Source organism: Dermacentor albipictus, chromosome 1, assembly GCF_038994185.2.
Source record: "Dermacentor albipictus isolate Rhodes 1998 colony chromosome 1, USDA_Dalb.pri_finalv2, whole genome shotgun sequence".
Lineage (NCBI taxonomy): Eukaryota > Metazoa > Arthropoda > Arachnida > Ixodida > Ixodidae > Dermacentor > Dermacentor albipictus.
Window position 1 is genome coordinate 311,759,902 of NC_091821.1, and position 13,981 is coordinate 311,773,882.

At 47.8% G+C, this 13,981-nt stretch overlaps 1 protein-coding gene across 4 annotated transcripts in view; it reads left to right on the top strand.

Moving 5' to 3' along the window:
- The first annotated feature begins 344 nt into the window (after nucleotides 1–344).
- The window catches only part of AQP (aquaporin), a 44,098-nt gene continuing 30,461 nt past the window's right edge, over nucleotides 345–13,981 (top strand). For 3 of the 4 annotated variants that reach the window (XR_010565316.2, XR_010565315.2, XR_010565317.2), the window contains exons 1-4: nucleotides 345–753; nucleotides 8,813–9,038; nucleotides 9,977–10,172; nucleotides 11,963–12,044. Coding sequence is in view for 1 of the 4 variants with exons in the window: in XM_065436069.2 (XP_065292141.1) it covers nucleotides 8,834–9,038; nucleotides 9,977–10,172; nucleotides 11,963–12,044 (483 nt within the window). In the remaining 3 variants the exon portion in view is untranslated. The remainder of the gene's footprint in view (nucleotides 754–8,812; nucleotides 9,039–9,976; nucleotides 10,173–11,962; nucleotides 12,045–13,981) is intronic. The other variant, XM_065436069.2, reaches the window with a different exon arrangement.

Consider the following 13,981-nt stretch of genomic DNA (forward strand, 5'->3'; position numbering starts at 1 on the left):
TGTGTGTGTGCGATTAACTCAACGAGCGGTCAGGGGAAAGAAGCATCAACAGTGAGAAGTGGGAGAATGAATTACACAGACAAACACTCTGAGTACGCGAAATATCCGCGCTTCAGCTGAGATAGGTTCGTTCTCTGTTTGGAAGGAACTCGTTTGCACATTCCTGAAAGCGGGTGCTGTCGCCCCAAGAAACTCGACCCGTAAGAGCGAGTTAGCAGGGAGCAGAGAATCGTCCTCCAACGTGAAACGTAGCGCTCGTACGTCTACCGTCATGCAGTCGGCTGCCTTCGCGTTCGACTGCCTCTCGCAGCGGCCGTGAAACGCGCGTGGCTACACGCGGGCGCACACAAACGGTAGCAGCAGGCGCCGAGTGCAAGCGAGCCTGACAACGCAGGCAGAGGCAAATGACGCACAGGACCACACACGTACGCGGACGAAGGGTCGGCCGCTCAGGCGTGGACACCTCCGTGTTCAACTTGACGCCTGCACAACGCGCGGGGAGTCGATGCGCGAAGAGCCGAGCAAGTGGAGACGAGGGCCCGGGTCCGCAGCCTCGGCTCGCAGTGCCAGTGCGTGCGTGCGCCGGCGTCCCCGCACCCTTGGACACCTGACAAGCAGGGATGCCGAGAATAGCGTCACCGCCGGCGGCAGCCTTGGCCGATGCTCGTCCCGCTGATGCCCGCCCGGCATTAGCTCCTCCTGCCCGCCTTCCACTCCTGGCTCCGGGTCGACGTCGAGGGCCTCCTGCTAAAGGTGAGTGTGTGCCTTAACATTTTTGTGTTTGCTTATTTCCTTTCGTGCCCTTCTTGGTAGAAAGAATCGGTTGCAGCGTTGAGATAGTTATGGGCTATTACGAGGGGTTGCGATGGTGAGACAAGCTTATACATCTCTGCACAGTTGATGTTTCACAGCACGAATTATGTCCTTATTACTTCCTGAATTTTAAATCATAGCAAGATCGAGCGACAGGGAGAAACTTGGTCTCAAAGTCAAAGTCGTGGCCAGTCTTGCCGCGAGACTGGCCGCTCGAGGCACTTTGCGTGTATCCGCGGGCTCCTTTCACGCTCGGAAAAACACTTTTATGTAGCACATATTGAGCATCAGAAAGATGTATAAGGAATTTTTCATGTTGCCCTACAATTTTCTCATCGATACTTTTAATCTAATTATAATATTTCAGAAGTTTATTAATTAGAAGTGATTATCTAATCAGGCAGAATGTAAAAATAATAATTTGAGTATCTCCAAGCGACAGCAAAAAACATTACCTTGGTTCTGTCCAGCTACGTGGCATTCACATATCTTTAAACTCTGGCTAAGGTTAGCTGGCACACCCTGTATATATATAAATGAGATGCGAAATGCAGTGAGGTTAACCGTAATATAGATATCCAGTTTGCTGCCCTACGCTGGGTAAGCGGAGACAGATAGATAAAGAAGAAACGCAGACACAGCAACGAATGCGCGAAGGTACCTTGCCGCATCGTTGATGAAGAGTCTATTGTGCCGCGATGTATAATTATGCATTGGCAGCGAGACATAATGCGTACGCTTCTGTAAGAATGACTTGACGAATGCTCTTGGAAGCGGTCCACTGATAACTCCTAATGCAGAAAGAATGCAAAATGCGTCAATCACTCTGGTTGTGCCATACAGACACACACATACGCTGGGCAAAGCAAACAGTGGTATATTGAGGGAGTATTAGAAAAAAAAAAAGAAACAAGCTGCTGCTGGTTACCTCTTCGCACTAGTATCGCGGTTTCTCCTCCCGACATTTTAGCTCAACATGAGAAAGAGTGTGGTTATGAAAGCTAAAGATGTTAGCCCTGCGCCATGCAAAGTTCACTACTTCAGATGGTAGTGACGGAGATTATACATTTACATGAAAAAAACGCAACTTAATATAATCAATAAAACAGAACCAAATAAAGAGATGAACGAAGGTCAAGCAGTGAAGATAAAGCCTGAGTGTCCTGAGTAGAGCAGCAGGACTTTGGTACCTCGAATTGCGCTCCCATTTTGGTTCGAAACCTTTCGCAGATAATTTGTATCAATCCGTCTACAGGTATATCAAGTAATGAATTTGCTGCTAATCACCCGGCGGTAAAGCGCCGGCAATGACAGAGTACCTCTCTAACGACCTTAGGGAAGCTTACGCTTAAGACGTAATGATGAACTCAGCAGAACTAAATATTTAACTGACCAACTACTTGAATCTACTGGATAGTGACAAGACTTAATGGTCTTATTTTTTCAAGCGATATTGATATGGTACGCCTTTCTTCCTTTCTTTTAAACCAGTAATAGAAGTGTGCAAGTGCAAGCCGCTTGCAATGTGAGCACCTTGTTTGAGTACCCCGCAAGCGACAGCCAACATGGCGCTCTTTTCACGGAGTGCAGGATACGGTGTTTGTTATGACAAACAAGAAAACAGCACGTTCTAACTATTTTAAGATACTAGAACTACGCAGTTTATTCGCTGCTTCTCGAATGAGCAGTGTAGGAATTCTTTAAAAAGAAGTTGGCCTGTTTACGGCTTAAATGAAATAAAGGAGGAGGTTCCTGTTCACCCCTTGGTAATAGGACGGCCGACTACGTTCAAACTTCATTCCTTCGTCCGTTTTTCACGTAGTAAACTGGAGCAGCCGCGGCATGTTCCACGCCGATGTGCTTTCACGGCAGAAAACGTGTTCATCCTCATCAATCAGGGACACTTGCCAACAAACACGGCAGTTTCTCTTTGACATAATGTGGAATCCGAGCACCTTCGTGCATCAGAGCTGATAAAGACGTGAACACGATAGCCTACTTTGACAAAAAGTAATTACTTGCCGTCTGTGGTGCGATTAGGTCACGTGCTGCTGACGTGCTTCTTTTTATAGCGTTTACATCTTTTAAATTGACGCATGCCTCACGCCATGTTAAAAGCGCAACAGCTGTGTCTAATGGGAGCGAAGAGAGCTGCACGCCTGGCTAATCATAGCACGGCGAACATGACGACTGCATAAGTATCGTCGTTCCTAGAACGAATTGGCAAGCGTGTACCAGCTGTCACCTCGGCATCCATCAACCTCGCCGTTCTAGTCGCTTTCTTGGGGAGTCTCGCAACTCTCACGGACAGGCGCTGCATCCTTTAGAACAGTGTTACAAATACATTAGCAGCACATTTACATAACTCACGGATGGTGTGGCTACCGGCGCGGTTTTGCTGGATATTGTTCCATCCGAGCGTCTCTTTCTGTACCATGAAAATTTGTCACAGCGAGTCCGTCAGTTTAGTCTCTCACAGAAAGGTCACGCGTGCTCTGCGCAAAGCATTCGTGGGCATCTCGCAGAGAGGGCGGTGCAAGCTCTTCTCTCACCGATGAACAAAGAAACTTGCATTAGTAAGATCTTGACGAGGGCTATAATTGGTTCATATTAAGAACTGAGGTTGAACAGCGCAAATAAGACAAGGACACGAGGAAACAAATACCACAGACAAGCGCTGCCTGCCAACTGAAAGTTTATTTGAATTTCTACAGTCATTTTATACCTATTCCAGCATAGACATGCCTACAGCAGTCGCGAATACATCTGCGAAATGAGATACTTCATATTCTTTCATTCAAAAAAGCTATTTATTTTTCCGACAAGGCAAGAGAGGGAGCGCTTACACATTTATTTCCTTCCTTTCTAATTTAGTATAAGGGTCTATTATTTCCTTTTCCCTCTTACGTTTTCGTCTCCCTATGAATTTTGTTTCTTCAGATATGGGAGTGCAGGAACGCCTGTTACAATGCCCTGCTAAATGACTCCCATAGCCATTCTTTAGGTTATACTGCTGTGCTGACGAGCTTTGTCGTTGAAACACTGTCCCGTTTGCTGCGGAAAAACTTACTTAGGGCATGTCGATTGCTATATTACATTATAAAGGAAGGACATAAATGTGCAAGCGCTCCCTCTCGCATTGTCCGAAACAAAAATAGGTTTTTTAAATGAAAGATTATGATGTATCTGATTTTTAAGATGTATTCGCGACTGCTGTAGGCATGCCTATGCTGGAAAAGGTGTAAAATGGTTGGAGAATTTCAAATAAACTTCCAGTTGGCAGTCAGCGCTTTTCTGTGGTGTTTGTTTCCTCGTGTCCTTGTTTTATTCGCACTGTTCAACCTCAGTTCGAACCAAACAAACATTTTCTACCGCGAGAAAACGGCGAAATTGATGAGGACAATGCGGCGACGTAACAGCTTGCGATTTCCTTTCATGCTTCTGGTCCCTTCCTCGGCAGACAGAAGCTATGTTGCCAGGTAAATTTTTATTTCCTCTTAGGTGAGAAAGTTATTATTTTAATTGCCTTCTGTTATGGAGTTTAGCGTACAGAAGTTGCATAGTGGGCTATGAACGACGAATCAATGAGGAGCTTACTCAGATTAATTTTAACCAACTGGGGTTTTTTAGCTTTGCACCGAAAGCACGGCACATAGCAATCATTTTTTTATAAGGAATAGTTTGCTGGCTACGTTTCATAATTGCCAGCATCACACCCCGTACGTTGTAGAGCCGCAGTTGCAGGAATTTCAAATTAGCACTCCTCCTTCCCTTTTGTGTCGTTCGTCGGCGTGATCCATCTTTGATCTTGTTAAATCTTTGATCTAGTTAAAAACTTGGTTAAAAACGCCCTATGGAGTTTCCTAGAAGCGCAATATACGAATCTCATTTAACTCATCTCATTTACTCATCACAGGGAACCCTGACCACGAGAAGTAAATTCACAAAAGAATAAAAATGGGTTGGATCGCATATGGCCGACATCGTGAGCTCCTGACTGGGAGCTTACCGTTATCATTGAAAAAGAAAGCATACAATCAGAGCATTTTACCAGTGCTGACATATGGGGCAGAGACTTGGATACTGACAAAGAAGCTTGAGAACAGATTAAGGACCGCGCAAAGAGCGATGTAAAGAAGAATACTAGCCATAACTTTATTAGATAGAAAGAGAGCGGTTTGGATCAGAAAGCAAACGGCCATAGACGATATTCTAATAGACATTAGGGGGGGAAATGGTGCTGGCCAGGTCATGTAATGCGCAGATTAGATAACCGTTGGACCATTAGGGTGACAGAATGGATACCAAGAGAAGGGAAGCGCAGTAGAGGACGGCAGAAGACTAGGTGGTGCGACGAAATTAGGAAATTTGAGGGTGCTAGTTGGAATCAGTTGGCGCCGGACACGGGTAATTGGAGATCGCAGGGAGAAGCCTTTGTCCTGCAGTGGACGTAAAATAGGCTGATGACGATGATGACGATGAACTCATCGCGAGTCGCAAATCACAGTAACTCGACCTCGTTGGCCAGACACCAATGTTCCACGGGAACAGCTCCTCCACTTGGCGCACACCTTCACTGGGCGCGTAAGTAACAGGAGCGCATATCTTGGCCGCCAGCATGAGAGCAGAGAGGCCGCGAAGCATGGATGGGGCAAACGAGTCATACATGAGGACGTACGATGCAACGATCTAGAGAAGACGTCACATGATGTATTTTAAGCTAACGTTGATTTATTAAGCAGGTTCCCCACCCAAACATGGCGACGAGGACTTGTTAACTATAAGCTTTGCGGACGGGCAACCGAACAATGCAGCCATCCAGCGATACCGTAAGGTCAACGTGCGAGCAACCAAAATGCTGTCGCCGGCGAATTGGGAGCTATTTCGGGACTGAACCAGGCCCACGACGCGTAACGGACAGCGTAAGCGTCGGCTCACGCGTTTCGAGAAGATTCGTTCTTTAATTGCGAACGGCAATACCACGTCGTGCACCGACAGGCTTCCAAGCCGTGGACTGCGCTGTCTCACAGGATGCCCATCCGCACCAGAGTTACGCTTCTGATGCCACAGGTGGTGCGGCACTTGCCAGAAAACGCTACTGTCAGGAGCCTATGTGTGTTTCGGTGTACTGAATAATTGTTTGGTAGCGGTATTAATTGTCACAACATGGTAATGCTGTTTGGCTTGTTTTGTCCAATATGTCACTGCATGCTCAAAGCTTGTCAACCCGCTGTGGTGGCTTAGGGCCTGTTTACGCTCGAGCCGCCCATCGCCGCAAGCCGCACCGCACGCGTGCGGTCGCGCGAAAAATTGCACGCATCCAGCACTTGTGCACAAAATACCGTTTACACTATGTACACAGTGCACACCTTACACACTGTAAACCGAAATTTGTGCACAAGTGTTTGATACGTCCAATATTTCGCGCGACCGCACGCGTGCGGCGCGGCTTGCGGCGATGGGCGGCTTGAGCGTAAAGTCGCGTGATCTAATCCCGGTCGCGGCGGCGGTATTTCGATGGGGACGAATTGCACGAACGCTCGTGTCCCGTGCATTGGGGGCACGTTAAAGATCCACTGGTGTTAAAAATTAATCCGGAGACTAGGGTGTGCCTCACATAAACGAATCGTGGTTTTTAACGCGTAAGACTCCGGAATTCAACTCTGTCATTTGAGATATCTTATGTTAATGCGTAAAAGTTGAAGCGTGCTTCACCGAGTGATATATGATATCCGCGAAGGAGTTCAATAAGTTACAACCGTTACGATGTAACTCTTACGATATTAATACCGAGCACGTTTTTATATAATAAATTATGGGGTTTTACGTGCCAAAACCACTTTCTGATTGTAAGGCACGCCGTAGTGGAGGCCTTCGACCACCAGGGGTTCTTTAAGGTGCACATAACTCTAAGTACTCGGGTGTTTTCGCATTTCGCGCCCATCGAATCGCGGCCGCCGTGGCCGGCATTCGATCCCTCGACCTCGTGCTCAGCAGCCCAACACCATAGCCACTCAGCAACCACGGCGGGTGAGCACGTTTTTGATCATGCTGAACATCCTCTTTTTGCACGTTTTCGTTTATTTGTTTTCGTAAACATCTTTAGTTATCAATGGGTGCTGTATAGCATTATCACTAATCGCACACATAGCGCCAGTGAGTTCGCAAGGGTATTTTTTATGTATTCACTTTTCTATCTATGTTCATTTGAGAGCGGAAAACAATCATCACTCATGAATCTATTCACAATGCATATCCATCAGATTCTTAAGTCGAACGTACAAGCTTAGGAGTCAATATATTTTCTATGCGTTTTCGTTTAAGCTTATTTTTATTCTTCATACCTTAAGCACACCAAAGGTGTACTAAGATCTGTTCAATGTGTTCGCTAATATTCTTATTTATTCTGATAATTTTTTAACGCTGTTTCCAGTTATAAAATGTAATTGTATACGTATTTTGGGGCTATAGGCATTTTTTGTATTGTGCAGGGCATTACGTCATTTTAATGTATAATATTTCAGCTGCTAACTGTGGGCTAATAGTTTGCAGTGTCTAGCGTCGGCACAACTTCTAGAACGCTTACAAAATATGACATGCCAAACTGCCACCATATTGTTTCTTTTTTTTTTCGGGAATAGATGGCGAATTACAGACGAAAATAAGAGCCGTGCCCTTTTAAATTATTTCGCTTTCGCTACACAAGAGAAGAGAGAATTTTAATAAATAGAGATGGGCCTGGAGAGCGTGTCTCTAGCGTTAAGAAATAGAAGGGAAGGGAGTGGAAAGAGAAAGAGGGGGGGGGGGGGGGGTGAGTGCCACACACACGCCATAGAGCCGCACCGGGTGCCGGGATGCAGTCAAAGGCGACCATGTCGCCAGGCTTTCCTTTTGGACTGCTCAGCACAATGCCTGTAAATGTGTGGACGAGCATTTGCCAGTAACGCCGGCGAGTAACACCCCTGGTTCCATCTCACCCGGGAGCGGCATCGCTTGGGCAAAAAGTTTCTAGAAGTGTGGGCCCGTCCTGCCGTGATTTTTGAAGAGTCAGGTGGAAAGTTATCCATTAGGTTATGATGCATGCTCCTAAGGTCGCTCGACTCTGCCGTGTGCGCCAGTCGATCTACGGGGTTTTGTTTGGCTCAGTGGAATTCAGAGCTGGAACCGGTGGTGGCGCACCCTTGGGTGGTCGCTCTGCTCCGCGGACGGCTTTGGTGCACTCCATGGTTGTATGCCTTGGCCTTTTTTGCGTCAAGGCAGTCCGAGGGTCAGTCAGGCCTGTGTCCCGTAAGACCGACATGGCTGTTTGTGTGTTGAGTGCAGGAACTATGTGTTGCTGCTCCGCAACAGCCCCCTTGTACGGCAAGGACCATTCGCCTGAACCAAATCCCCCGCCCAGTCAACCCGGGTTGAGGGGGCGAACCGGGGTCAATGTATCGAATGATACTGGGTTGATGAGTACATGAACGTTCATGGACGCGGCGCCTTCAAAGGTGCCAAGTCCTCTTCCCAGGTGACAACGGTTCCGCGAGCAGCGTCCGTCGCGTTGAGTGACAGAGCTCTCCCGCGACGCTCTCGACGTCTCTGGCGCCGTGCACCGTGCCACACGGGTGATCTATGCTGTCAGCTTCGGTAAGAGTCACGCGTCGCTCGCTAGGTGTCATCGCAATGCTACACGCCATGAGCACCCCTTAACACGTCAGACAGCCGAACAAAAGAAACTTCACCCCGCCGTTGCTGCCGCGGTTTTTGCAATAGCATTTAGGAAAAGGGATTATCAATTCAAATATGTACCGATTTCTAATTGTTAAAGCTGATACGGGAGATTCTTGTTTTTATTTTTGGACCTTCTGGTTGATGCGCACAGACTTAGTCAGATCATGAGGCCAATATTTCTAGACGTGCTCGTCCCCTTTGAGATGTCCCGTACCCTTTGGGAACACGTTTCATGTTGTGTTGAGACTTTCCGAGAAACTGATGACTCCGCGTAAAACTCCAGTTTGCAGAAGCACGAGGAGGCATGGACGAGCCGGATGAGGTGGTGCAGGCAGCAGCGGCTTCATCGTACCTGGACGAACTCGTTCCGTACTTGGTGCTGCTGGGGAACACGCTGCTTTTCGCCGTGGTTCGCCGGCTGGCGGCCAGGCTGTCTCCGCTCAAGTGGCGCCTGGCGATCTCCGAGGCCATCGGCACGTGGGAGCTCTGCAGCGACGTCGCGGAACTAGGTTTCGTCGCTTTCGTGTGCACATATACGACGCAAACCCCGAGAATGTCAGGGAAGCTCATAAGAATGCTAAGCGCAAGGTAGCAAAGGTATAGATATGTTATCAATTAAGAGACAAATTTTTTATAATTTGCCTACCACCGGATATCTTTCTATTCATCGTGGATGTATTCATGCACAAAACGCACGCATTTATGTAATTCCTGCAAATATGTAAACGACCCGTTTCAGTCGGTAGTGTGGTGGCACTAAACCAATCACGCACCAGGTCGTGCTTTCGCCGAAGAGTGTACTTATCAGTGGCGTAGCCACGGGGGGGGGGGGGGGGGGGGGGCACATTAAGCACGCGTCCCTTCCGTCGCCCCCCCCCCCAAAAAAAGAAAGAAAATTCTGTTAGTATGTTACTCTGTTTTTTTTTTCTTTGAACAACGTGGTTAACGGTATATCTTGGACACACTGTATACTGTCGGCCGAAGTGTGGGAAATATTATTAGCGACTCTTTTCACAAAGCAGCTGTTGAGTTCACGGTAAATAAGAACTTTCTATCACTAGTCGTGCTTCGCCGACGCTCTTGCGAGCGGTACAGTGCGAGGTCTTTACAATGAAGTAACCTATAACGATGTATTTTGGAGGCCTCAAGCGCTTCCTAATACATGCATTAGGCTGTATAGTAATGAAGTCGACAAACACGTTGCGTCATTACTGTACCCACTACGTATACACCCACGTGTGCAGAGACCGCAGCGGAGTTGCCGAACCTAACCGGCGTGCTGTAGAAAGAAAGTGCGTAATCGTGACGATCCAGACTAGCGCCTTACATCGAACGCGCTCTGAACGCAACCCTGCAAAAGTGCCACGAATAACGAAGGTCGCCCGTTCCGAAGTTGTTACACGAAGAAGGGCAGTGTTCGCATAAGAAGGGTGCGCTCCGCATGCAGGCATCGTGTACGAGCGTCACGGCGTGTGGGTGTACGCGTTGGCCCTGCTCGCGTGCTGCGTGTGGTGGTGCCGGGCGTTTGGCGACGCCGAGGCGTGCCCGTGCGGCCCCGTCGAGGACATGCTGTTCGCCGTCGGACCCGGAGACTACCGCGCCCGGTTGTTGGGCCAAGCACTGGGTGGACTGCTCACCGCTCAGTGAGTCTCCATGCCTGTCCGTACGACGCCGACCACGCGGCGCCCAAGCACCTCAAACGCCAAAAAGTGCACTATTCGAAAAGGAATCATCATTCCTAACAAACTTCTTTATCGAATTAAAGTACAAAAGAATTCAAACCAAAATTTATTTTAATTTTAAAATATGTAATAAGTCCAACGGGCTGGGAACTATATACAGCGAAGCTTCATGTGAATGCACAAAGAGTCGAAACACGAGTGCACGCACGCACGCACAAGCGTAGACGCACACGAATTATGCCGAGCCGTTTGTTAAGCGCAGTTGCCGACTACTAGCGAGTACGATGGCAGCCTTGAACGCACCAGGGTTTCAGAGGCAGCATGCGCGTACGTACCGTAGCGTATTTCGAATACATTCTATTTGAAAGAACCGTTTACTCCCTACAGTGTAGCCGCGGATGAGCGAAGGCGAGCATTTTTTTTTCTTTACCTCGCGTGGCCGACGCTGCCACGCATGCGCGGAGGCGAGCGTCATCTGCTGGTACTAAAGGGAACCCAGCGGCGAGCGTGCTCCACTGTGATTGGTTGGTCAGTTCGGCAAGGGCGGAGCTAGGCCGCAGCTCCCACGGTCACGAAACCTGGCGAGGTTCTCAAAGAAAAGCTTCGCTTTTAAAACCCGACGTTTCGGAGCACGACCGGCCCTTCTTCTGGGGTGGGATGGCATGAAACGTAGCAGTGCTTATTTGTGTTTTTTGACGCTTTGACAGGCGCACGGAGAGTTTTCGCAGTCCTTGAGAGTAAACAGCAGGAAGTGCTCCTGACGAACGTTTGACGCTTATTTGTTCTTTAATTCCATTGTTCCCAATTAGGCAGATATCTCACGAATGTTTAACTTTTTACATATTAATTGCAACAAATTAAACATCACCAGTAAAATTTTCATTCGACTTAAAAACAAAAAAAGGATTGTTATAATGACTGTCGACGCTATATTTGATATTGGATGAAGTTGAGAGTATGACGGAGGCCCGTCTGGTCGGGTTGATGCATACTTAAAAGGAAGAGGTCTGGACACCGACCAAAAATTGTTTAAAATAGTTATTTACGTTTCGGCTCCCCCACGGGAGCCTTGTTCACAATGAAAGAAGCGGCAGAGCTGGCGCCCCTTTTTATGTGCGTCTCAAAACATGATTAAGGCACCTGGCATACATGGGCGGCAGATTGCCTTTGTTGCGATTAAGAGTGTGCGCCGTGGTTGAGTCCCTAATCTTGAGTCCCTAATCATCCAAACCGCGGCGCACACTTAATCGAAACGAAGGCAATCTGCCGCCCATGTATGCCAGGTGCCTTAATCATGTTTTGAGACGCACATAAAAAGGGGCGCCAGCTCTACCACTTCTTATTGTGAACAAGGCTCCCGTGGGGGAGCCGAAACGTAAATAACCATTTTAAACCATTTTTGGTCGGTGTCCAGACCTCTTCCTTTTAATTATATTTGATATTACACTTAAGGTTTCATAAACGCGTTTAGCAAGCGGTATAACGAGCTCTAATTCAAAAACCCATCAACTGTGACACAATCGATGCACGATGAGGATGACGAAGCTATATGAGAACCTTATGGATTGTTACGGCTAATAATCGTATCGACTGCTACGCGCAGTTTTTCATAAAGTAGCGAACTGACATAACCTTTTTCATAACTGAGCCATTCCACCGTCACAAATGTCCCGATTGTTGTGCGACTATTGTATCGAGAAATTCAGGAAATACGATTTATGAGTATCCACCGGGCTTGTGTCTTTAAACAGGTACATAACGTTCATCTGGTCCTGGCATCTGATTCCTGAGCACAAGATCATGGCGACAACGGAATGCCAGACCTCGCTCATGGTATAGTATACGCATGCGCACCATACAGAAACACAATCTGTGTCCACAGACAGCTACGCAGCCCAGCTGTAGACGCGCTATCTAGAAAAATATGAAGATTGACTGATTTTTAACGCCCAAAAGAAACAGGTGGCTACATAGACGGAAATTCATCCGAGACTGGCGTCTCTCGGATGAGCCACACGACAAGCGGACTCAGTGAAACACATTCCCGCGCACTCAATGTTCGGGTTAGTTGGGGGTCACGTGATCAAACGCACACTTAGGAAGGAAAGCGCGCGTCTTCTCCTCCATCCATGCCGTAGCTACGAATGACTGTGCGCCGCTGACGCTTACGCAGCCCGCGAGCCGTATCTAATTGTTGGTAATCATTGGTGGGTGCAATGATAAAGGGCGAGCAGGGATGGCTGCTAACCTCATGCGCGCTGTATTCCTTCCCGGGCTGTATTTCCGCGTCCCTAAGGTTACAGATAGCCTAGCCTCAGTGGTAATTGGAGATTGCTTACTCAAGCCGTCCTGCAGTGGGCATAAAAAATAGGCATGTGACGATGATGCATTGAATTTGTGGTGTCGCAGTGAATCGTGCGGCTGTACGAATTATTCGCGATCTTCGTAATCCCAGCGTTGTAAAAGCGAGGGCTCGTGGTAATCCAGTCAGATATTTACGGGTTTAAATGGTCCATGCATTACACGATGGTTGTTATTTCAATTAGTAATGGAGTGTTTACTGCAATTTATATGGCCCATATAACTAACGTATAGACTCATGCAAGGGCCGCACTTTTCGGCGCGATTTTTACAAGCTTTACATGGGACCGAGCCATTTGACCAATTTTTTTTCAAATCTGCCGTAAAACTCCGCGATCGCTTCCTCTCGCCATCTAGTAGCGACGCGCGAAAGCACGCTGCGCGCGAAATTTCACCGTTGAGCGTAATCGGAATCAGTGCACCGAACGCAATTGCTTCTAGGTTGGATCTTTTCTTTAATGCTGGGTGTCAAACTGGGGGTGGCGACCCTTACATAGGTGCGGCCCTTCCACATATATAAACGGTAAAAATTTTCCATCGAGTAATTCTTTTATACTTTGCTATCACAATGCTGCACCTTTCCGACGAAACTGCAGCCTTTATTTATTTATTTATTTTTCACTGTGAGTTCGACTGTAAGCGCTGCTGCGCATGACTGCTATTGGTTCTGGTTTCAAGTGAACCTCGCTTGGCCTCATTTCGGTTACTGAGTGAATTTTATGCGCGTGCGTGGGCGTGCGCGTGATCCCGATGACCAGAACCGGTAACGCACTCCCTCACCAGAGTAGGATTGGCCACCCTGGTGCAGTACTTGCCTATATGAATACAACAATCAAACCCCGGCCCTCAGTCCCCAGCAGCTGCGAAGCAACTGACCACGGCGGCGGTCAGACCTGCCACGCAGCAGAGGGTGCCAAGAATCCCTGGTTCCGAACAGGCCGCCATTGGAATCTGAACCTGGCAACGTTTAACGCTAGAACGTTATCTAGTGAGGCGAGTCTAGCAGTGCTATTGGAGCAATTATAGGGCAGTAAACGGGATTTAATAGGGCTCAGTGAAGTAAGGAGGCCAAAAGAAGCATATACAGTGCTTAAAAAGCGGGCACGTCCTGTGCTACCGGACTTAACGAAGAGACGAGAACTAGGGGTCGGATTCCTGATTAATAAGGATACAGCTGGTAACATACAGGAATTTTATAGCATTAACGAGAGGGTGGCAGGTCTTGTTGTGAAACTTAATAAAAGGTACAAAATGAAGATTGTACAGGTCTAGGCCCCTACATCCAGTCATGATGACCAGGAAGTCGAAAGCTTCTATGAAGATGTGGAATCGGCGATGGGTAAAGTCGAAACAAAATACACTATACTGGTGAACGACTTCAATGCCAGGGTAGGAGAGAAGCAGGCTAG